The following is a 26,278-nucleotide window of genomic DNA, read 5'->3' on the forward strand; positions in this document are numbered from 1 at the left end:
ACTAAACAGCATTAGATTAATCATGCAAAGTGCAAGACTAGGCTACATCAGTCTCTATCTATAAAATGTGTGGTTATTATCAATGTGCAAAAAGTTATACATTCTAAACCTATTAATTAATATGTAAACCAAAAGATTGGATAAACTGGCCTGTACAGTCTGTAAACCTCACATGACCTTAGAACACACGGTATTATAGGTTAAAGCTGAGTAGACAGAACACAACATGAATATGCCAACAACACAAAAAGTGGTTATAACTTAAAATGCCACAATGCACTGCACATTCTCATCCCAAAGTAAAATGTTAGCCTGGGGTTTATTTAACCTCTTCACACTACAGGAGTAAAAGCAATAGTTTGACATTTTGGGAAATACGCTTATTTGCTTTCTTGTCTAAAGTTGGTGGAGAAGAACGATACCACTCTCATGTCGGTGCTTTAAGTATGTGCCTGGAGCAGGGAGGCAGTTATCTTAGCGTAGCATAAAGACTGGAAGTAAGGCGAATCAGCTAGCCTCTCTCTAATATCTCTAATATGCCTACCAACAGCTGTAAAACTCATCAATTAATACAATGGGTCTCATGGAAGAACATTTTCATATTCTTATTTCAAAATTTCTCAATTTTACATCAGTGAATTATTGATAAGCCATGATGATGATATGATGAACAACAGAGTATTCATTTCATTGAGATTTAAGTTTATATTATTTCTATTTTCTTAACATCTTTAAACTCCAAATTTATTCAGATTAAAGCATCATACTTCTTTTAATCAAATGACTGTTTTTCCGCATTTTGGAAAGGTAGACGATCACGACCTCTACATCAGGTCAGGACCACTTTTGAATTTTGAAAGAAAAGTGAAAATTAGTGAGAAGTGCAACAAGTTTTATTAAATTACTTGAATGTGTCACTATAAATCCGTTTGTACAAGAAGTTCTTGCATGAGGCCCAATGTGATCTTGTTTGTTAAATCCTTGTACTAACAGACATGTAAAAATTATGGTTTTACGGGGAGTTACATGCTGTAAAATTTCTTGGGAAACAGCAGCTGCACACAGCGCACTGACTTATTTTTGTCTTGACTTCATTAAACGTTGACTTGTTTACAACCTTTCTCATTGTCTAACTGTTTGTGGTTTTGACCTGTTGGGCTTTGTTCTTTCTTTGACTGTGTTCCATGATCTCACCAATTACTTTTGTGAGTACAATAATATCCTAACTGAAAGAAAATATAGCCAAAATTTAAAATGAGACCCAAGCTGTAATGAACCAGAGTTATCCTTTAACAGAGTGGCAGAACAGAGCTAATATAAGCAGGAACTAAAATGACCTTTAGTATGAATGACAACATGCAAGTTTGAAACATCAGACCCAAGTTAGCTTTGTGTTAAGTGTAAAAATGGTCACTTGTAACTACTAAGTCTAGTTCTGGTTTTTGTTATAAAATGCAAAGGTGTGTAGTTGTAACTGATTATCACTCCATTGACCACCATTTTACAGCTATTGTAAAATGAAATAATCAGTATCTCCTTGAAACTTAAGGCAGACTGCAGGTTCAAGTTCAGGTGATGTTTTAGCAATTAACTGCCAAACTGAGTCAAATGGGAGTTTATTTAGTTGAGTTGTATCTGAATAGAAAATATCAGTGCAGCACTCGACAACACATCCAGCAACATATCAGTTTCATGTTTAATGAATTGAGGAAGGATCTCTGCAGTTAAATGAGCTTTCTTCCTACTAAAATTGCAAAAGCATCCAAATAGATGTTACTGCTTGTGAAATAGGACTGCAAACAAACTACGCTACAGTTAAATAGAACCAAGGTGTGAATGTGAAACACACTGTAATGATGTTTTATGCTGTAAGAACACCAGTAGCAATGAAACCTTTCATTTTTTTTTAAGAAAAGATGAGGTGTTTTAGGGTTGGGGGGGGGGGGGGGTAATTTTCTAATAGACACACATCTTCAGTCAGAGTCTCTAAAAAGTATTTTTCTTTACACTTAGTACAAAAAAAGACATCTCTACCCGTTAGTGCTTCGTTTTAAGATACTATTACATAAATAAACAATTTATTTTCAGTGTTCAGAACAGACAGTTCCAGTGTGACTGGAAAACTAACATACTCCACCATATTCCAGTTGGCAGCAGAGGGTTTAACAGAGTTCTCCACTCAGCTTTTGGTGCACCTCAACGCACCATACTTACAAAATGTTCTTCATTTCTACAAACCTCCAACATAAGCCCCAGCCAATTTGGGGGGTCATTCATGTCAAGATTCACTTCTGCTCCCCTTTTAGTGAAAATACGACAAAACCCTTAAAAGTTTTCAATCAAAGACTTGACAAATCTCTCCCAGTCACCCCTCATCAGCTGCTGTCATTTTGATCCACTCCCAGGTTACTGAGTTTCCTCTCCATGCATGAGTCTCTTGTGAATTTAACAATTACAAATCCCAGAGTGCAAAGCACAGTTCCCGCAGAGGGCCTCATTCATTACCTGTAGTCCCAACTTCACTGTGGATACATCAGTACATGAGCACAATCTCTATGTGACAGTAAAGTTCTGGGGTATTACCTACTGATATTTAGCATTTACTTTCTGAAAAGCAATTAGATAGATTCTGCTGTGCAAAACGATGCCATGAAGAGCTGATAGTGTAAATGCCATTCCTTTATTTCAAAATCTCTCACTGGTCCAAGACACACTTTTATCTCGCTCCCTCGGGTCTTCCTCATTCAGCTAGTCCTTGGCGCCTCACTTCCTGACACTGTGTTCCTTGCGTCCTTATTTGCAGGTAAACACCTCCGTCCTCTCACTGCATGTGTTGCACTTGACGAAGCAGCACCATTGGAACTTACAATTGCACTGCCACACTTTGGTGTACTGGTGTGTATTGTAGCCCCGACCGCAGCACATGAGGTCACAGCCATCTGTATGTGGCGAGGTGCGGTTGCACAGGCGTCCCTGGGTGCCCACGCTCCCCGTGGCTGCGTCCTCCTCGCAGTAGTTGGGTGACCTCTCGATGTAGACGAGGTCTGTCTCCATGGGCTTGCGGTAGCCCTGAGTCTGCTTCACCTTGAGGTGGGTGGGCTGTCGCAGTCGGCTAGCCCGGACTACCTCCACATGCACGGCTTCATTGTACTTGTCCTTGAGTACGTAGCCAATCTCGCGGAACTTGGGAAGTGTAGTCCAACAGGTCTTGGTGGTGCAGGAACCTGAGACGCCGTGGCACTTGCACTCCAGCTTCATCCTTTCTTCTAAAACCTGAGGAGTGATGAAGATAAAAGACAGCTGTGGATCAGCAACAAATATAAACATGAAATTGAACTCCCACCTTCAAATTAATAGAATGAATCATGAGACAGAAGACAAATCCAATGTCAGGGGTCAGGGCCAGTTCACCCAAAGTGACTAAATACCCTAGTAGAATTTAATCATACGGTTATCTGTCTCTGAGATTTTTTCCTCCATCCCAATACAATGGAAACAAGTGAAATTGTGTGTTGAAATGTTTTAATTTTAATTTAATAACTTAAAGAGGACCAATTATAGTCATTTCCAGCTCTAAATGTTTATTTCTGGACTCCACTAGAGTAGCTTTGCATGATTCACAGTTCAAAAAACTCCTATTATACTGACCCTTTATGCGTCCCATCAGTATAACCTCTGTTTCTCAACAGTCCATTTGAGCTCCTGTCTCTTTAAGGCTCCCCTCCCAATGAGTACACTCTGTTCAGGTTGGCCAGCTTTCTGGAAGCTGCCAAGGGGCAGTCATATCAGACTCATGTTAAGTTACTGCTGATGCAAACCCCACATTTCCTGCTTTACTGCTTCAAATTAAAAGCTTCTAAATGACTTAATAATGGGGGACTTTTATTGTGAGGATTTTCAGGAAGTGAATTCCTCACTAAATTAGCGGAGCTTCATTAGCAGTGCTAAAAACTGGTCGAAATAACAACATACAGACATATTTGGAGCACACCTCCAACAGGTAAACAACTTATTTTACTTTGCAGTGGTGTGTTATGGAGTCATGGCTCAGCGTGACTACCCTCAAAACAATGGAAAGAGCACCATAATGTTAGCAGTGAACTTGCGCATTGTGAATGGAGCAAGTGACCATATAAAGAAATCTGTCATGAGCCGACGTCGGCTCAGGCTGAAAGTAGAAAAAAAACATTGGAAACCAAACGTTCAGAGCAGTCTGAAGCCGCTGCTTTGTTACTTCTATATATGTTTACCACATTATTTGACATGTCAGCCACTTTTTACATCAACATCCAACATTGTAACATTATATATATGACTGAAAATAAGGAAAAGCATATTAGGACCCCTTTAAACAAAAACAGAAACACTGTGGCAAACATGCTGTCAGCATCTTTCTTTGGCACTACTTAATAAGGAGAAATATTTTGTTCACCAAGAAATATTTTGTTCACCATCACTGTGTTGGGGTGGAGACATAAATCTCAACGGACCGATAAATCCAAATCTGGACAAATAAAACCGAACTATTTTCATGGCTAGATAGCAGTAAAGGTAAGAGAGAAAATATGTCTTTTTGGAATTCAACCTGACCCAGTTTCAGTTATGCAAACAGCTACACAACATGGATCTCTGAACACTTTTTTTTACTTTGTTCTGTGTTATCTTTTCACTGCAAACTGACATTTTCCTAGATGAAATACATGTTAACGCAAACATTGACAGATAAATTGTTTGAGTGAAGAGGACATTGCGCATGTAAAATACGTAAGTGCTGTGTCAAAACTATGATGGCAAAGGGGAATTTCTTATCTTGACAGTCAAACATTACTAATCTAGTTTGAGTGCAGAGTGACAGATCTCTGTCAGGAAGACAAATTCAAGCACTGAAATCTTCAGTCATGATTAACATGCAGCTGCATGTCATGGAAGAGGGGAAGTTGTACTTACTGGTAACCTTCCATCCTGTAATTTTGTCTACCTTCGCTAAACCACATCAGTGACAGAGAAAAATAAACGTGGATCTCAAATAGCCATCCATCATCTTGGTTAATTTAAATCCAGATTATTGTGTCACATGCAGTACAAAACAAAGACAAACTCAATTAATTGTTTACATCTGGAGAAGACACTTGAGGTTCATAAGACTTCTTATTGAAGTATTGAGTAATGTAATGTTGCCACATACATGAAAGTGGATTTAAATATCATATCATAGTTATACTTTCAGATGTTTTCAATGATAAAGTAGACATTTTAGGTTATACTCTTACTTAAACTGCCTTTATTTCATGTTATCTCCAACATATGGTACACAGAGCAGAATGTCTTCACTTTGCTGCCTAATCCTGGGACATATGGGAAATATTGTGTGCTGTCGTCAGTATTTCAAGTGTCAATCCTTTGCCCCGTGGGACTGAAAAACTAAAAACCTCCAAATAAAAACTGTACCCTCTTCATTTTCTGCTGAACTGTTCTCAAAGGCAAAGGAACAGAGGAAAGAGGGGGTGGAGTTCGAATGGCTCATATTAACACGTCTGTAATAGTCCTGACATGACTCCTTTAACCCAATTAAGAACCCCTGACTTGCTTGAACGAAGCATGTGTCTTTGTTGTATAAGATGTAAATTTGGTTGGCAGGGCATTTTTCCAGTGCAACTTTTTCCTGGCACCTCGCCTCGCCAACGGCACAAGTCATTTTTCTATCAGACACTTACGAAATGTACACAAGGGTTGTTCAATATCTGTCTGTCTTGTCTATGCACTCATGTGGTCACAGTTTCCCGATTTGAGGACATTTGATTGAAAAAACATGAGCTTTCTTAACTTCATGAAAGCCGGGGTCAGCTGTCAATCTTCCCTCGGATGTTGATTCAGAATAAGGATTTCCAAAAATGTATAGCACAAAAACCACAAGGAATGCCTGGCATAAGGGCTCTGACAAATGGATGGAAACATTTACTTAAACTGTGTCCATCAAAGTCCCTGATCTGTTATTAATTAGTCCAATATGACCAGATTCCCATCTAAAGATCACTTGTCAAACACACACACCCGTCGCAAGATGAAAGGGATCTGATGATTCACTGGGTGTTCTTTTACATTGGTTTAGTCACGGAATCTATTTTAATTATAGTTTTGTGTTTCAACAATCACGTCTTATCAGTGATGAGAAAAAAATATCTCAGCTGGATCCCATTGAAGGCATAATTTCCTTCCTCATCAGAATCAGGATCAATTCTATCAGCTCATTTGTCTTGAATTTATTAGTGCAGACTCTTTTCACACAGAATTGAATAGCACATGCTGACACAAAAACAAAAGGACCTCGGGGACAGTGGACAAGGAAAACAAACAAGATTTCTAAATCTTATATGTCAACTATTTTCCAGAATTAAGGAAAGCCCACAAAAAATGGGAAGATATTTTTTCAGCATTAAAACAACAGTGTATTCTGATTCAATAACCAACAAAGGCCTCATTTACACTAGTAATTTAAAGTGTCACATATCCAAATAAAATTTAATACATTTAATACACGTGTCTCTGTTGGCCAGGTCACAAATCTGATTGCCATCTGTTTTGGTTTTCCTGGGCTACATGCTAATCAGGGTCTGCGCTCCAGTCCAAAGGGTGATAGTAATGCACCTGAAGCTGTTTGATAACTGCCAAGAATCTAACACAAATGCATGGATGAAGTGCATTCATGAACTATTAGTGAGACTTAAGTCTTATCACCCAAAGTGGTTAGAACAATTTTCATCATCTTCAATCTATCTCAGATGTCTCTTGGATGCATTCACACTTAGCTTTTTTGATATCTGATAGCTATCCAATCCAAGACTCATGAAGAGACTAAACGTAAATGGGGCAAAACAAACTGTGTGTATACCCAGAAAAAGCTCAGACCTCCTTAATTACATCTTCCACTCTAAGAAAAATTTCGGCTTTCCTACTGTCTCAGCAAAGAGGAAATCTGACTTTTGCACATCCTCCTAGATTCCGAGTTTCCGAGCCCCAGAGCAAGAATAACAACAGTGCCAACTCCAACCCTGACAGTCCAACATGCCAGAACCCTGGCATGCAGTGCAGACCCTATCAGTCTGCTGTGTTAACATCAGCATTGTCGGCCTGCTTTCACACCCTGAATAGACACAGAGAAAAGGCAGTGACATGTTTTGGTATTGTGCAGAGAACTGCAATAATATCCTGTTCCTGACTTAACACTTCATAATTCCATGAAAGGAACTGGAAAGAGGGGATGGCAGTCCTCCATCTGGTAACCACTGGCCAGGCTCCACTTTCCCAGTGGACACGATAAAGCCCAAGTTATTAATTAGATCCATTTGTCAACATAAAATCATCTCAACTCTTTTATTTACCTCGCACTCTCTTTCACTCTTTTTTCTTTCCTTCATGACTGTTCTGGGATGACTAATAGCAAACAAACATATCCATAATGAAGTTTGCCAACAAACTCTCTCAGAAATAAAAGACTCCCTCTTACAATGGAAAGAAACGCCAGTAATTGGCTGAAGCAAAACAAGCTGCTGAAAAGCTAAGTGGGTGATCAATCAATCAGCAGCTTGGTCTGTCAAGGTCCTTTGTCACATAACTGTGTGACTTTTAGCTCTCTATCTGGGTCTGTTGGCTCGCTGCACACATTTACACACATCTAGGAATCTATGTATGCACACACACGTTTGTTTGTCAAATATTGAGTCATAAAATGTTATGTGTCATTGGAGGATTTTTTATGCCATTTCACATAAGGACACAGTTACAGGATGATTCAGGTTTGTTTCACCTTGGGTTTAGCCTTTCTAGGTTGGGCCATCATTTATTGGTTCTGTAACATTGTACTCACTCAAAGTAATTGCTAAGGTCTTTCAGTTTCTACTTGGAGTTCAAAACTGAAGTGAGTTCCCCTTTAATGTATGCACACAACTATAGCAAGCAGGGTAGATCAAAGTTGGTCATAACAGGCAATTGATTTTACCATGCGTATTTAGGGTTTTTGCAAATAAGTTTGCCTAATCTGGACTTTTGTTTAAAATCTGTTTGCTTGATTGAATGCCCCATTCTTCCCAGATCTCAGCGATTTACTTGGTGAGTATATATTATTATTTTTTGGAACATCCAAACTACCAAAATATAGTCCAAATAAGCCTGAACTGTCCCTCGAATCAAGTCATTAATTCCTAAAAAGTGGAATAAGTGCCTTCATTTTTATAATACTGTATCTTGATTCTTAAGACTTAAACTAAAGCCACCTAAATTCAATTTTGCCTGTTGCTGGAGAGTTTTGTTGTCGCTCTCTCTGGAAAAAACACTTCTTGCAAAGCATGTGAGTATCCCAAAAACCTATTTACCTTTCTCCCTGCCTCATTGTTATGCAAGTTCATCAGGCGGCGTGGGGTCTTTTTAATCTCGCGGGCATCCACAAATCGGCGAGAGAACTCGATGCCGTACTTGATGTCAGCCGAGCAGCCTCCCCATTTCCAGCCTTCCTCCTGATTGTAATACCCCTGCTTCTCCCGGTCGCAGCCGCACTGGCTCAGGTTGCCCTGGCTGCATGCTGCTGTGATGGCGTGGGCCACCCCTGCTGCTGTGATGGCGTAGGTGAACGCTGCTTCCCGACTGCCTGGAAGAGAGAAAAGAATGTTTTTAAGGAATACTGTTGTAGATGATTCATAAAGAACTGCCATTATCAAGCCATTGTACGTTTTCCACTTTTACAGTCGCAAAATACAAAACCCAACAGACATTTTGACCTCCAACAGAATGTTTATCACTCAGCACAAGAATTACACACCCATGTAAAATGACACATCAGACTATTGCTATCCGTGCTACATTAGTTTTGTGAACCTTAAACCGAAATATCTTTCTGTCATCTTCCACTCAGCAAACTTTCAACACGCCATTCCATTCACACTGTCTAACACTGCAGAGTCCATTCCATCGTCTTGATAAGCCACCAAATTTTCCTCCCCTCTACTAAACTGCTTCCCTCCTGCACCTTGGTAGAAATGTGGTCACATTTCCGACCACAAAGTCCTTGGGCCCAGCCTGTGAGAGTGCAGTGTTGGAATTCCAGTGTGGGGAGAGCTGGTCTAGGTGCTGTCCAAAGTGCTGAATTCCTCTACAGGAGCACCTTGTACTGCTGCCCACACTGCAAACAGCTGGGGTCTGCAGGTCTCGCTGCTTCATTCACAGTGCTCACTGACAAGAAAGGAGACACTCTGGGGTGCAAGAGTCTGATGGCACAGAGTTTACAGGATAAGATCAGCAGCTACACTTGAGAAGGAAACATTGTACCTGTGCTGTACGTTACACACTGTATGAAAATCTTTATTATTCTCTGAGAGTTGAGAAAATGCTTGTCATGACTACTTAGGCCTGTAACACCCTTTCCAGTACCTCTGGATAAGCAGAAAAATGCACCGATACTGACTCTCATAAGACTGTTCCTGAAAAGTTGATAGAGAGTTCCTGAAAAGAGTTTCTGAAAAGTTGATATTTTGGAAACACAGAGTTTTCAATTTGTGAAAAATGCAAAAAAAAAAAAAGGTCATCATAATTTCCGAGTGCCCAAGGTAATGTCTTCAAACTGTTTGTTTTGTCTGACCAACAGTGACCCAAGGAGAATCAATTTCCAATTATATACTAAAAAGCCAAGAAAAGCTGCAAATTATCATATTTGAGAAAATGGAACCAGAAAACGTTTGACATTTTTCCACCCAAATGATCATTTGATTATCAACATCATTGTGATTCAAGTTTCTGTCAAGTGACTAATCTTTAATCCACTATAGCACTAAAACAAATCACATCTTTTATTCATCATGGAATCATATTATTATTCTGATTGTTAATCAGAATAAGGTTCAAATGTAGCCAAAGGTCAGTGACAATAACCATTGCATACCATTCATTTTTCTTCCTAAATATCTCAGAGTCCTCAACTACTCTCCTAATGGCTACAAAGGGATTTGTCTTAAAAGGCCTCTCCTGGTCTAAAACAGACTGTGGGCTATTACAACACCAGTCTCCCTTCAACTGGCAGTAATCTGGAAGGGGCCAAGCAGCAGAAACGAGGCAAACCACAGAGTGTTTCAGGGGGCCTTTCAGCCTTTGGAAAGGAATGTTTTGTAAGTCTTTTGATGTATGTTGTGTAATGTACTCAGTTGCAATTATTTAGATATCTCTGGGTAAAATGCATTTTTCTGCACTTCAGAGAGCCATAAGCTCCTTGATGATTTATTATTCCTTTAACAGCTCTCAGAAAAACGGCTAAGAAGCCTGTCAAATTAGTTCAGCAACAAATTGATTTGACTCTTACTTTAGATATTAAGAGCAACTTCGATGTTGTGGACACTGTAACTGAATGTTTATTGTACATTGCAGATGATTTGGGATTGAAGAGGAAAGGATGCATCAAATCTTTTGGTTTGGGATTTGTGTGTAGGTAACATCTGGAAACATCTTGCAAGTATAACTCATTGTAACGCATGGTATTGGATTACATTTCACATGTATCATGCTGACAAATATACTGTATGAGATATGTTCTAACACCTTCCTTTCCTTATTTCAATCATTATCCCCTAAATAATAGACATAGAGTATGCATTCAAAACATCTGGATGAGGACATCATAATAATATAATGGAATTTGTACAGTGTGAACACATACACATAGCTTTCTGAGTGTAGGGAGCTATAACAGTTTTGAATCTGGTGAAACACCAAATTAAGCAATAGACTCTCAGATATTGCGGTCATTCAGCATCTACAATAAATAAACTGTCAAATATTGCGGACATACCTACAGTCTAGTCCACCAAAAACAGAAATAATATCCCATAAATGAGCAAAGTGGGCGATTGTTTACATCTCCAGCAGCAAAGTATAACAATAAAGTGAAAATTATAAGGAAATAAAACACAAAAATGCGTCAGACAGAAGATAATACAGTATGGCCTGTGTCATTGTGCCTGACCAAATAAACTTTTAACAATTTTGAAAGTTACTAGACGTAAAATCATTGCTTATTTTACCTTATTTAATGGTCCAGACAGTGTGGTCAGATAGAGCCAAGGCTGCTAGTGTTAGCTGGAGCCTAGCCTAGCCATGACTTCTTTGCGCAAAGCAGAGTAGTAAAATGTACTTTTGTATCTGGGTTTTCATTGCCTATGTTTTCTAATTGTATGGTGCATTTTAAGAAGTAATTTACATTTGCATTTGCATCGCTTATGTGCAATACTTATTTGCAGCTGTTTTCCATTTCATTTCCCCTTCTTTCTCCAGAAGGACTTTTTGCACTTATTATTCTAATCTCAGGGGCATTTTCTGAACTCTCAGAGACGTTTTCACCCAAAGCCACTGTTAATTTCCTATCCTGGCACTGGTGCTGCAGAGCTAATACCACGGCCACAGGTTTGCCCGGTGGGGACTGACTCACAACCACTTGCTTCTCTGGTTAGCAGCAGAGCTGTGCCCCACCAGTCTGTGGTAACATTCAGCTACCCCCACCTCACACACGTGCATGTATGCAGGCGCACGACCGTAATGTAGTTGCATTCACACGCATACACACGCACGCAAATACTCAGTGACTGGCCACATAATAAAAATACACAAAACAGTCACACTATCCTCCACCCTGACACACATGCACATGAACATTCACTGTTAAAAACACATTTGCACATAGGCGCACAAACAGAGCGACACTGTAATGTTTAAAACAGGATAAAGGCAGTTTCCAGAGAAAGGGTGGTTCCCTGCACTATAGATGCATGCCCATTTCTGGGCCCATTGAGCTGTGCTGCTCATGGGGAAAATGATGATGATGGGGCTTGTACTGGTTGTCACCCCCTGGTGGGTCTGGCACTGCCAAGGCTCTGCCTGGCCATAATGAAAGCCAATTACACAAGCCATGGAACTGTGGCGATCAAGCCCCCCTTTTTCCTTGTGCAATGAACCAAAGAGGACATCCAAAATCAGATTTTTAGCACTTAAAATATGTTGTCCTCTGGGTATAAATATCCATGTGTATTAAGCATTCAGCCCCCCTCTTGCCCATTAAGTCCAAATCAAATCATATTATCTCTGATGATTATTTAAATCAAAAACATAGAAAATAAAATCTGAGATATCCAAATAAATGCAGAGTTATGCTTGAACTGTGGTAAAACATATCTTCTGGTTAGAATTTACTGCAAGTAAAATGCATGATGAATAGAGAGAGAATGAATGTACTGAACAAAATAAATATACTAATATAACCACAACCAGGAAACTGTATTTAAAAACAGTGCTCCGTTGTCTTGTGCTGAATGTTGTGTGTGCAACATCGTTGTACTCCCGTGCCTTCAGGAAAGGAAGGCCCTGCTTTGCTGAACAGCAGTGCGGTTGATGAAATGCGGAGGAGAAAAAGCACCCATAACAGCAGCAGAAAGCCCTAAAGAGGCTGGCCCCAGAGTCCTGACAGCCCTCCAGGAGGAACCACCCTGGGATAGCCTCGCTAGCTGCCAGTGGAAAATTGGAGTGACCAGAAAAACCTCAATGAACTTGGAAACATCCAGGAGAGAAGAATGGGGGAATATTAAACCAGATGTCTAATGGAGTTTAGTGGCAAGTGTCTGCTACACTATCCAACTGGGAAGAAAGATGGGAAGAAGATCAGCTTTTCTTTGCTCAGAACAGGTACAGGAGTTAATAAACCAGCATAGGACATAAAATATCATGTTATATCCGTGTGTCAGGGACTAAAACTGGAGATGTAGTGAAGGCTACTGACTCAGTATGCCTTGGCCTTCACATTAACTTACCACAGCACTTTGGATACAGGCCCGTGCTGCGATGCCCGTGTCTTTTGACCATCTGCCGAAACTGGGACACAAAAAGAAGTCTCTGGATGTAGTGGCTCGCCGCTAAAACGGCAATCTGTGTTTAGAGCCGGAGGCAGGCACACCGCTAGACAAATTTCACATGACACAGCACAGGAGATTTACAACCGACGACACTATACAGACCATGCTGGTGTAGTATAGGCTAGCTTATGTAGTAACACCGCCGCTGACCTCAACAGGCCTCACTGTCCTCACCGCTAACAGGCCATGGTTAGGCTATGTTGCTGACGAGAGGAAAGGGAAAGGACATACTAAAGGGACTCTGCGTGGCTGTGGAGGCCGCTGCCCTCTCCAAAAATGAACCCACGGTCTTTTTTGTTGTGTGCCCCCTGAGGGAATCAGTTTTCTTTGCTGTTCGAACACTTAATTGTACAACAAAATCTGTGTTATCCAGTCTTAATATCTACTCCTTGGATATTATTCCAAATACTAATATTATGTGCCTGCACATACTGTAGCAGGTTATGCTTCTTCATCCATGTCAAATCCTTGTTTGTGTCAGCATACTTGGCCACAAAACCTGATTCTAACTCAGACAGTTAAGGTTTTCAGGAGTACAAAAGAAGGTCAGCGTCCTAAGCAAGCTGCAGTGAAGCATGCAGACACAGATGTAAGAGCGCTGTAGCAAAGGGATGACTTAGCTACAGCAAAGGTGAGGAGGAATGAAATACAGTACGATGATAGGAGAGAGGTCAAACAGTGGATGAAAAAGGCTAGAGAGAAGAAGTTTAGGCTGCAATACTAGTGGGGGTCTTGCCAAGCAACGGCAAAGCATAGACACGCTAAAACACTCATGTACACACACAGACCGGCAGAGCCCAGCAGTGCAGTTGAATGGCCTCTCCACACAAGCCAAGCCTGTTGGTGGAGCAGTGAAGGGGAAAGCTTTTTAAAGGCCCCCGTCATCCCGGACATGCACTCACACCCCGGGGACACAGGAGGATTGGATTGCATAAGAAATTACATCTCAACAACACGACGATACACTGGAGTTTTAGAGTTTCGTATCCATTAAGCACAAGGACATCCTGTCACGGATAAATGGCACCACAGTGAACAAAGGGAAAAGTGTCACCTGCTGGTGGCCAGGAGTCTTTACACCTGTGGTGATGTTGACTGACAGTACATTACAAGCTAGACTGGAAACTTTTTTTTTTTCCATTTAGAGGACATAGCATTGAGAACTCCCCCAATTTACCTGTCATTTACTCAAATTTACCAGCTAGCTATATTTTTATGGAAAGTTGAGTAGTAGAGTAAGTCAGATCACTGTTTTTGGAGCCACATATGCCTCCTCTGAATTTAAACTATATCTTGTTGAAACTTTTTCTACTTTTTCCATCCTCTTTTTCTGCCTTGCTGCACTCCCACTATCCAAATAAAATGAAAACACTAAAGCCAAGAAAGTCCCTACTCTTCATTCAAAAAAGCAAAAACAAAAACTTTACACAGCAAGATGAATTTAAAATATGAAACATTCCACCAAAAACCAAAGGAGTGAATCAAATGGAAATCTGATATATTTCTAAGCTTTTGAAGCACTAATCTTAAGTATATGTTCAAGGACACTATTTTCCATACTCTACATATATAATAAAGTCACAACACCAAAAACACTGAAACTCTGAAGCCGTGCCGGCGCTGAAACTTTGTCTCCAGGGCCCCATTGAAGGGGAAGAAACTTGGAGGAAAACCCCTAGCTTTGTATACCAATCACTGAACTGACTAATGCGCTCTCTACTACTGTTTTCCGTTCCGCTTTATGTACCGTTGCTATGAACATATGCTCCCAGCAAATTATAGACAAAGTTGTGGTCCGTGAGGTTTGCAGCTTGAGGAATTAGCACAGCCGTGTTCCTGTACAATAAAATAATATTGTTTTACCAGAACTAGGCTCCACATTCTCAGTGTACTCACATCATAGAGCTGGGGAAGTGACACGCTTTGGCACAGGAGCGCACTGTAGGGTCCTGAGTTTGATTCATATAATAAGGAGGGCTTTGAGCAGTAAAGCTAAAACAATTATGAGAGTATTTAACGTTGCCGGTATTAAATGCTGAGAATCTAAGTAAGCTGCCTCCCAGGCATAGAAAATTGGGCTGGCAGAAAACATCTCAAAAGCATCCTTTTTCTTCCCTGATCTCCCTGAGGTGGAGATAAAGCTTTTTGACTGAATACCGAGACTTGCTAAAACAGGCACAAATCCTTCTTCCCACCCTTTCATCCTAATAATGAGCCCAAATCAGGACCTCACCTGCTCAGATCTAGAAATGTAGGTCTGTATGTGGTGTACATGGTAATCAGCAAGTTCATGTGGGGACAGTGTTGAGGATTTTCCTCAATTTCAATCCCATTTGACTGTGTTTCATCTTCAATGGAAACATATTTACCGAGATATATATCAATCCCACATCATATCGTTGAAGATATCATTATCATCATCACTATAATCAGTGAGTCAAATATGCCACTGATGACATGTTTCCTTTCTCATTACAAAAGAAACCTCCAGACCTAACATTTCCATATTCGCTGATATTCATCAAACCCTCAAATAAAGCTCCAGGTCTCTTAACATCCTCTCCCTCCTACTAGTGTCTCTTTGCTTCAAACCCACGAACTCCCCCTCTCTCTGCGCTCTCACCTAAGTGGGCCAGTAGCGGTGTGATTGTTGGCACATGTAAATGTCCAGTGGCGGCCCTGCGTGTAGAGAATACAGTGATCGGCCTGGGATTGTGTGGAACAAAGCGCACTGTGAGATTACAGTTGATCCTCTCGCATCCTGTTTCCTCCTGCGTCTAGCAGCACTGGCAGACACAGACAGACGCAGATCCCACCGATAACAGCGCCGCGGGGAGAGGAGGGGCGAACAACACGCATACACATACACACGCAGGGGCCCGAGGGCCAGGGCCCAGAACGACCCCGGGCCACGTCAGCAGACAGCCGGTTGGTGGGCAGGAGAGAGAAACAGAGAGAGAGAGAGAAATAGAGAGAGGGGTGAGGGAAAGGAGAGGGACCCCAGCTCCCGACACACCCACACAGTCTGAGACAGAGACAGAGCTGATGAATGAACAAGCAAAGGGGCCTGGCAATGATAGTTTGGTCGCGTAGGACGAGAGGCCCCACCCTAGATACAGGCACATGCTGTGGGCAGAGGATGTGAGGCGAAACACTGGGAGAGAAAGGGTAAGAGATGACCTTTACCGAGCCTTGATGACCACAGCCCACACACTGTAGAACAACAAAGCATCAGACTCCCCTATCTGATAAAGTTAAGGGAAAGATCCTACACACTGACACGTACACACACACACACACACACACACACATACAACCGTTCTGTTTTCTCTGGACTCACATGGAGGAGGGCAGAGAGGATTACGGCTACCCACATGATGATGGGCTGAAAAATAGGCCTTTTATCCACCACCGTTCCACCATAACACAATGCACGCGTCATTTCCACACTGTTATCCGCATGCTATCAAGTACTTGGCTGCCTGGGAGTGAATCTGCAATTTCGCTGGTAGCTCGGCACTACGATGCATCAGAGATATTTTATCTATTTGCGATAGCAGCCACAATATAGGGTCCTTTTATGATAACAACAAATATTTCTTATCTGTACGGGATAACAGAAATGGGTGAACGATAACATATCTGAGTTGATAACCACAATTTGCCTGAAGGGTGTACAACCAACATGAAACTAATCCCACAAAGGGAAAAACCTTGGCGGCAATGACATGATTGATGGTATTTTGGGAGAGTTCACCAGTGTCAAAGTATCCACTTGTGAGCTCTTGAAAAACCCCTATTTTGAAGAATGAGTTTTTGACTGTCTTTATTAAGCCAGTCTTGGGTATAACACTCACAGCCAACTGACTAAGCTCATATGTCAAGCAGGGTAACACTCTGTTTTTTTCAAACAAGAGTTTAACTGTGAAGACTCACTCCCTAATGATGATATTCTTTAAAATATGAGAAGCAAATAAATCTGTTTAGTTTACAGAATCATGTCATGCCTTGTATAATTTTTAAACACATTAAACAAACACCCAGTTGACAATGTAGCTGGCTTAAATTACCCAGCACGCCTGACTTATTTGCTTTCAAGGAAAGAATGTTTATTCTGTAGTTGATATTTTACTTTTCACTCAAGACTTGAATGTCTATTTTAAGACAACATCACTACAAGTTTATTGAAAATGTTCAGCGGGCCGAAATTAATATTTCAACTCGCATTTCCTTTAACTTTGTCAAAATGAGGAAACAAAGCAAGAATGGAACCACACGGTCATTTGAATAGATTTTTTTATCCGTTCATTATTAGCTCTCGGTTGGACTGTGATGTTGTACTTGCATTCTGTGGGGATATGATTTCACCACAAATGACCATCAACTGATTCCGAGAAGGGGAAGGAGCTCCGCCAGTGCATTTATAATCTGCAAGTATTTTGTTGTCCTCAAACCGGGAGCTTGTAGTGCAGTGCATGAAAAGAGAAACGCTAGATTTGTGGGAAAACGTGAACTAATGGCTGCTGCAAACCTTCAACAACAAATAAAATGTGGGAACCATAATTATTAATTACGGCTGCAACTGTATGATCCTTTGTATGAAATAGTTGTGATTAATGTGACTCATAAATTTTTTTATTCATTACAGTCTCAAATAAACGCTGTGAGGCCCCTGTCTTCTGTTATGACGTTAGTTAAGGAGTTCTTCAGTAAGTGTAGCGGCCAAATGCTCTGGCGGAAAAGACGGACAACTGTTTCATGAAAATTTGATCGTCAAAAGAATACACTACGCACAGTTTTTCAGCTTTTGTTTTCTTTTTCAGAAAAGATAGAGACATGAAAACCAAAATCCAGTGCATCAATTGTCTCTGACATGCCGCATCTGAACATAAATGTACTCCAAACCCTCAATCTTCACTGAATTCAGTTTTTGTAAAACGGTATGGAATGTAAAAAACTAAGCCAAAATCCAAAAACTTCTATCAACCACATCCTCTTTGCACTTATCCTCCTCCAGTGTTTACACCGGTAATATAAAAACCAACCTCAGCACTGAGTTATGTCTGGCTCTGTCTATCTGCAGTGACCTTTCCCCTCCACTGAGAGGGAGCTCTGCTCGAAGGAGTCCTGCGTCTCCCGCTCCTGATCAAGTATGTGCCTGTCCGGGAGTTCTTTCCACCCAAGTGGTTTTCAATGAACCTGCTGACTTAAACATCCTTTATCTGACTAGACGCTGGTTTGGCCCCTGCAGCCCTGCGGTCCTGGCAGGTGGATCGGCCACTGCCTTCACCACACTGAGCTTCTGAGAGGAGATGGGTGAAAGACGGAGTAGGGAGGGACTGGCTGGGAGGTGGTACTATCAGGGATGATGGGAAAATACAGACATGCAACAACACACCCTCTATTCTCTAACCTCTCCTCATTTTAAGCTCCCACATTCCATCAAAGTTCCACTTGTTTTTGGTAACTATTAGGATACAGCTCGCTAAGACATTTCTCATCCCGTTTCCCTATGCTTATCCTGTCTGCCTTTGAGTGTCTGGTCATGAAGTAGAGCTTGGGGCAAAAATTCAGTTCCTATCTGAGGTGAGTGAGATGAGAGAAAGGGGAAGAGGTGCAATGTAGGTCACAGAGTAAGGCAGACTTGTAAAGCCGTTTAATTTCAAACAACGTCTTGCCTGCAATTGTATTGAAGCATGTAGATCCAGTCGTCTATGAAGAACAGATACATTCTAATCTGGGTTATTGGCATTGCTATGAAATAATACACAGCAGAATTCCCTCTGAAGCAAAAGGCTCACCTGCTCAAGTGCTGCATCCATTCTTGTGCAATGAGCCAGAGGCAGAATGATTGAACTTTTGTAATATTTCACTGCCGGCACAACAAGAAACCTCTTTCAGATGAAAAGCATGAATCAGAACGGTGACAAACTGGCTGGAAAGTCAAACAGAGAGTAACCAGAGCAGGCCTTTTTATGACAAGGGGGCCAGTGTTGGCCTTTGATGCTGAGTGTAGCCGCTGAAAGGTGTCCATTTTCAAGCTCTAATCGCCAACATCAAGTGCATTGCTATTTGAACGGAGCTGTAAGGTGCTCAGAGGCAGGTTCTTTAAGTGAGGGGCAACCCTATTACAGGTTTTTAGCTAAAAGAATGTCTGATACACAAGATGAAGCTTTTCCGAGTCAAAAAAGGCATTAAAGAAAGAAGTGCAAGTATACTGTAATAAATCAGCTGATTACCAAAACATGAATTCAACACTGCAGAGCTGAAGAATAAATACAACAGAGGGGAAGGGGGTTCATATATGTGTGTTAAAGTTGAGGTATGGGGCAGAGATCACTTGCTGGATCTACAACACATCAGCTTATTATGTGAGATGTGTAACAGAAACCACATGGGGCTTTCAATGCACTTCACGCGTGGGTGAACGCACTCAAATATGCATAATAAAATGGCATCAACAAATCACAGCCATGGGATCAGTCTTGACAGGAATATTCAAAATAGAATGATTCATGCCGAAACCAGGCCAAGGATTATGATGTGAGGATTGACCATGTTTGCCATTCTTACCCTGAAACCCCCTCCTTTCCTCCTAACTCGCTGATGGATCTGTCTCTAATTTTATTATTGCTTCTTAATAGACTGCGACAAGCCACTCAATAACACCCATTTCTGTTAGCACAGGATAATTCATTCCACATTTCTGCAAACTGAAGGTACCAACTAATGCCAGCAGCATAGCAGGGCACAAGGGGAAGATTATTAAATCTGCTTTTGCAGAGGAAACAGAGACACTTAAATTGCCAGTTTCAAATCTCACTGTGAGTTTATGGTGTTGTTCTCCAATTTGTCAGTTAGAGTATAATAAGGCAGCCAATGCTCTTTGCAAAACAGAGAAACTGTTGAGGGATAAAGCTGTAACAAGAATAGGGATGCATTCATTTTTCCATCAGTCCATCTACCCTCAAGTCTTGTGTTCAGCAAAGTGTCAGAAAACAGAGAAGGTGCCAGCAGAAGCTTCTGAACTGAATACACTTTTCTGTTTACAGTGAAAGAGTGAAATAAATATCAAATGACCAGACTTTGAAACCGAATCACCTCTGCTGAATGAAGATATCTCAGGCTCTGTAATGCTCAATAACCTAACTATTAATGTGTGCTCTCTTGGAAAGCAAATGTAATACCATGGAGCAGCTCCAGAACAGAAAGACTGCCTCCAAGAGCAGGCAGCACAGAGAGAATGCATTAGACTTGTGGTCGGCTGATCTTTAGTTCTTGAAAAAATGCCGACATCTCCTCCCTCCAGTCCAAAACTAAGACTGGATCACAGAGCGGGGGGAAAGGTTTAGTGTTCATAATTTGGGGGATTTGAATGAAAAACTTAAATGGGAGCGGAACGGGAATAGCTTTTCCCCTGTACTTGATTATGATGATGTGGGAATTTGAAGATTCGGAGAAGGGATTGGAACATTTTGTTGAAGGGGTGTATTCCATGATTTCATATGCCATGCTAAAGAATTCCATAATACACACAGACGTGGATACATCTTCAATGATGAGCAACAAACACTGGAAACTATCACAACCGAGGATGTAATGTGCAAGCTGATGGCAGTTTGACAATAAGGTGTTGAGGGACAATGCTAAATCACCCACTTTTCCACAGTGTCTAACTGGCAGGAGAGTTCTGCAGTAGCTGTGGTGTCTGTGGTCTCCCACGATGACCTAGTGGGACACTGCTAAACTGAACGAACGCTGTCATATCACAACCCGTAGCCTTCCCACCTACAGCAGTGGAGAGCTTAATCTCACTGGCTCAGGACGCAATAGCATATCACATACTCCCAGTTGTGAAGCATATCTTTTAGCTGCGTAAACCCCATTTGAGACCAAAGATCTCTGTACATTACTCCGTGCATTGACCACATGGCGTCCCCAACAGAAACCTTCTGTAGGAAATCAAAATGTTATTTTCCAACTGTTATCCAGGAGTGGGTTGCGTCTGTAAATGTATATTTGTAATCTCACAGTTATCTCCTATCTGCCCAGATTGATAAAACGTTTGCCTGACCAAACCAATGTTTGAATCTAATATATCCACAGATTGCAACACACATTACCCTCTAAAGTCTGTGACAGGGAGACAGTATCTGTGAGATCACAAAAAACCTTTGAAGATACAACCCACTGCTTGATAACAGGTAAAAAAAAATGAAATGTTGACTAGTCCCCCAAAGTTTACAATACCATGTTACTGTATCAAGGAGCAATGTACAAGGTGCTGATGTCACAAATGAGACTAATTGCTGGGTTAAAGTTTTGAGAGAACAGCCAAAATTTTACAATTGTGACAAAAAAAGCTTAAACATCAATCAACGGTAACATATCGACACTATGAGTGAGTGAAACCCTCTTTAAACGCTTATGCAGTCACCCCATGATGACCCCATGCAACCATAAAAATGGCCAGCAGCTACCTGACTGCTCATCCACAAAAAGTTCAGTTCAGTTCTTGCCAGATTTTTCGTGGGCATCTAAGTGTAGTGAGAAGTTAGTTAAGTTGTAGTGCAAACTAGGATTAAATTGTGTAACTATAGTTCTATTTAACACAGGCATCACCCTCTGAGGGCAAAGCTTAATTACTACTCTCACTGCCACAAAAACATGCTGTTAATAAGAGTAACTGAACACATCAGGGCACACTGCTACTCTCCACATAACCAGACTGTTTATGGAGAGTAGACTTGTTCCCTGACACAAGCCTAAATTTGCTTTAGATTATCACACAGTCAATCAAAAATCAGCTGGAATAATCTTCATGCTTCACCTGTCGCTTCTGGTAAGGACAAGATAAGGAATAGTTGGCACAGCTGACACAAGGCTGGTTTTAACAATGCGGCGATTCTGTAAGAGAGAAGTAGAATACATCTTTCACACTCATCCACGGGTCTCTTTTAAGTTCTGTGTAGAGACCCAGGAAGGAACCTGAGCCTGTCACCAGACAATCTCTCTCATCCTTCCGCTTAAGCATCAGACAAGAGATGGTTAACAACCTTTTGGACACCACGTTAAAATTGAGTCCACCTGCCTGAGAAACAAGAGCAATCACTGGTTTTAAATAAATCTCCAATTTAACCAGATTATCTGAAGGTGAAAAGGCAGAAGAACATTGAAATATGCTACTTTATGACCACAGCCGTGTGCACTTACAAGTTGACAATACAAGCATGTCAGGTGCTTTCACGTTTCAGATTTAGGTCCCTAAGCTGCTCCCCAGATCAATAAAATATAATTCTGTAGGAATGATGGCCAAAACTTCAGAATATTAACCAGGTTGTAAAAAAAATCCCTAAAAATTTGCGGTTGAGTCTGAAACTGTATGGCAATTGTTCAGTATGACATCAGTATGCCATTCTCACTACTTTAAATGTGCAACAACGAACAACACTTCCACTAATTCACCTATCAGGTAACATTAGCAGAGGTGCTGAAACTGAAAAGAAGTTCAAAAAATATTTGTCACACTGTGAAGCTGTAAAATTTTGCTTTCCGTTTACTGTATATTGTGTGACGATATGACAAGATAGCTACTGATTTGTACTGATTATCTTGTGGAACAAAAATAAGAAAATATAATAATATACGATAAACAGTTGTTAATCAAAAACAAATGTAAACAAATAAAAAATGTTTATGCAAATCTTTCATGGGAACAAGATCTGCCAGAGTCAAGGTCCAGTTTAGTCTAAAAGCAAACGTCATCATTGGACAACTTTATTGAGAAGGCACCACATGAGCTAAGTCAGACCACCAAGTCCTATCATTATAGGACAATCATGGCAGGCCCAGTTGTCATCACTCTTCAGCCAGTACTGGACACCAACAGTGATGTGCTCAGCGCTGGTGCATAAAGCATTTATTTGTGCAGATCCACTATGGAAACCAAACAAGAAGAGCAAAGCGAGTGTGATATTTACATGACGCCATCACTGAATGGGATGTAGATGTAGTATTAGTGAAGAAAAGTGGAAGAGAAGTGAGGCAACTGTAGGCCTTCTACAGCAGCAGAGCTTGAATGGCTTCATCCTGACTGGTCAGATACATACAGTGGCAGTAGAAAGTTTAGACACACCTTCTCATTGCCTTGAATGAGAAAGTGTGTGCAAACTTTTGACAGGTACTGTGCATGCAATGTTTCAACTGCATGTGCATCAGACATGCAAAGATGAGTGGCTATGCCTACTGAGCCCTATCAGAGGAAAAAAACTGTGTGAATTAGAATTGCTAAGGTAAACAATGTAATAGGTATAAAAACACTAACATCAGTCATACAGAATGCAAAGGAGGCACGCAGATGCTTCAGATGAACCATCTAAAGGAATGATGTCAGACACGTCTAATATGATTCCTCAATCACCAAGCCCTTCAAAAGGGCAAAAAAAGAACAGACCCAAAGGAGGAGAAAGGGGATGTTGAGTGTTTAGGAAAACAACATGAGCTCCATTACAAAAGAAAGCACCACATTCACAACAAAGAAAAAATGCTTTTGGAAAGGGAGCTGGAGCTAATTCAGCTACTCCTTAAGAGGAGTGATTGTTAACAGAGCCACTGGATTAAATGCGCAGCCCAACCGCAACGTAATGGCAACAAAGCATCTTCTAAATGAAAGGAAATATATAAAAGTCCCTGTAAAACAAAAGCGATGCAAAAGGGGTTTTGCGGACTGCCAAGTTTCTCAAACAAAAGCATCGTAAATGTAAATGTTTGTCTGCTTTAGGTCTTTTTTCTGCATGTATGTGCACACTTTCATGAACCAGCCAGGCATGGACACAACCAATTTAGCCCGATTAACAACAGATGTGTCCATCTATTTTGGTACGACAAGCGTTCTCTGCAATAACACCATTAGTTGTCTCCTCATTTGCGATATCATTTTTCAACCATACGTTTTCCCCATTAGGGCTCCAGTGCCTTTCGGTAGCTTTTCCATAACTTTGGCATAGCCAGCAATGGTCGGCATGCTGCTAACCAAGAGGCTCATTGCAGAACCTACATCAACAGAAACCAGAGCGCGCTGGAGAAATACAACATTGTCAATTGAAATGAGGACAACTAAGATCGGCTGGAATCAGCAGTATATGAAGTCCTCTTGAGCAATGCCAACACGAATGGTTATACAATAGAGAGTCAAAGAGACTGTGTGTTGCTGGTTTGAGTTTTGACTGTGTGATGTGTGCAGCTTGGGTTTGGCTTGTGAAGAGCCATATTTCATGGGGCTCAGAGGGTCGGGGGCTGGTACCACATTTTTGATACTCTTCTTGTACTGTTTCTTAAAACTGAGACAATAGGATGGCTCGAAACACGTATTATGCAACTCCTATTCCCTCTTCAATAAGAAAGTCACGGATATTATCATTGTCAGTTTCATTATCATTACCAAATGACTATCGGTGATCACAGGCAGCGAAAAACAAGCTTTGTATACAGCATAAACAACACATCCAAGTTGCAATCTCTTTCTCAAATGTGTTCAGTTATTGATTTAATGATCGACTGTGAGTAATGCACACACACACACACACACACACTCGTAAAGTCCTTCCACTGATAGTATTCCTTAATAATATTATCCCTTACATCATTTCTAACTTTATCCTAATAAACACAGATATTCCCCTTAAATTACTCCTTAAATAGCTTCAAAATTACAAAAACATTTTTCCAAACTATACAACAATGTCTTACATGGTTTATATTCTGGTGTTTGTTTGTTTGTTACAGCAGTATTACACTTATACTAAAGGAAATACTCAAACCCAAGATTAAATTTTTTAGGTTGCAAAAATATATCAATTGTAAAATTTTGTGCATCATTTGAGACATATGCACATTTAATTTGCATGATATTTTTAGAATTTCTTTAAATTTTAGGGTCTTTATTTAAAAGAACGTTCCCAGAGTTTGACCAAAGCTCAAAGAGGATGTTTTCTTAAAACTAATCTAAGGTTACATTAATCTAAATCTAATAGTTATAACTTGAAAAAGTTCAACACTAAACAAAACTTGTTCGTTAAATAAGTGAGTACTGACAGAAATTACATCACAAAAAATATTGTCACTCAAAATAGCTAAAGCTCAAACTGGTTCTCACAAGGACGGCCCTACAGGAAAACACACCAATACAAACACAAGCACACACTGCACCCTCTCCCTTTTGTAATAGAACCCAGACTGACCTACTCGCAGCTCCTGACCGAAGACTGTCCTCTCTCCCAGCGCCGAACAGTTCCAGCGTCCATATCGGAACTGATATTGACACTCATTGATGCCCATCTGGGCACCTTCGCCCACAACAATGATGGCGTCCGGGCGGCTCTGGCAGATGGCCCGCTGGCGAGGTGCCAGCCCGGGAATCTTGTTGCAGATGATGTTGGCACCCAGAGCCACCACTGAGGACAGGGCCCTGCCAAAATAAGAGAAACACACCACCACACATGCGGTCATACACACAAACCCATTGACACACAGACGCACAAAACAAAACACATACAGATGCACAAACACATGCACGCAGGGTTGCACGCACACACACACACACACACACACACACACAGAAACACACTCAGTTAGAACTTACAGAGGATGGTCAGACTGACTCACTTATGTAAGACTCTCCAGAATGGGATTCAATTCAACCAGTGATTGATGCACGTTCCACAGTAAAGTGAAAGCTGTATTGCATGAAAATATTGCTATTTAATGGATTAGAGGCAAATCAAAAACCTGAAAACTTAATCCAACATAAATCATAAAAAACAGGGAAAAGGGAAACTTGCTAAAACAGCCCAGAGAGAGAAAACAAGATGCTTATTTGACTACTGACAATGCCATTCCGCATTGGTTTGGATGGTGGTAGTTTGAGCACTGAATTGGGGTTTTTGTGTTAATTGTTAGGTAACTTAGTGGTGTGAATAGTTGCCAGACTTAACTCTTATGCAAATACAGTCTATACACTTGCTCAGTGTAATGTGATGTAGATGCAGGGCTTACTTTTTTTAACCAAATGTCATAGAAAATATTATTTCTTATGATTTGTGTAATTATGTGCTGGAAACTTATTCAGGGTGTAAAGTGCTGCCTATAAATTTTATGAGAGACTGCTTTTACTTTAGCCACATCCTAAGACTGGGTAAATGCTCTTTAGTAAATGAGATCCCTCCTTCTCAGCTCTCTTCAGGGAAACTTCATCACATCTGATCACTCCATGTGATAATATCAAAACATATGTTAAAGATGGCTTTGCAACCGCTGAGAAAGCCAAAACAGATTACAACTAA

The 26,278-nt window shown here is 40.8% G+C and overlaps 1 protein-coding gene across 2 annotated transcripts in view; it reads right to left on the reverse strand.

Moving 5' to 3' along the window:
* Window positions 1-1,616: 1,616 nt before the first annotated feature.
* wnt7bb (wingless-type MMTV integration site family, member 7Bb) overlaps window positions 1,617-26,278 on the reverse strand; it is a 31,638-nt gene continuing 6,976 nt past the window's right edge. For both annotated transcript variants that reach the window (XM_042413066.1, XM_042413065.1), the window contains exons 2-4: window positions 25,178-25,404; window positions 8,370-8,641; window positions 1,617-3,273 (exon numbers count right to left, since the gene is read on the reverse strand). In XM_042413066.1, the coding sequence (XP_042269000.1) occupies window positions 2,794-3,273; window positions 8,370-8,641; window positions 25,178-25,404 (979 nt within the window). In that variant the 3' untranslated portion in view covers window positions 1,617-2,793. The remainder of the gene's footprint in view (window positions 3,274-8,369; window positions 8,642-25,177; window positions 25,405-26,278) is intronic.

Source organism: Thunnus maccoyii, chromosome 5, assembly GCF_910596095.1.
Source record: "Thunnus maccoyii chromosome 5, fThuMac1.1, whole genome shotgun sequence".
NCBI lineage: Eukaryota > Metazoa > Chordata > Actinopteri > Scombriformes > Scombridae > Thunnus > Thunnus maccoyii.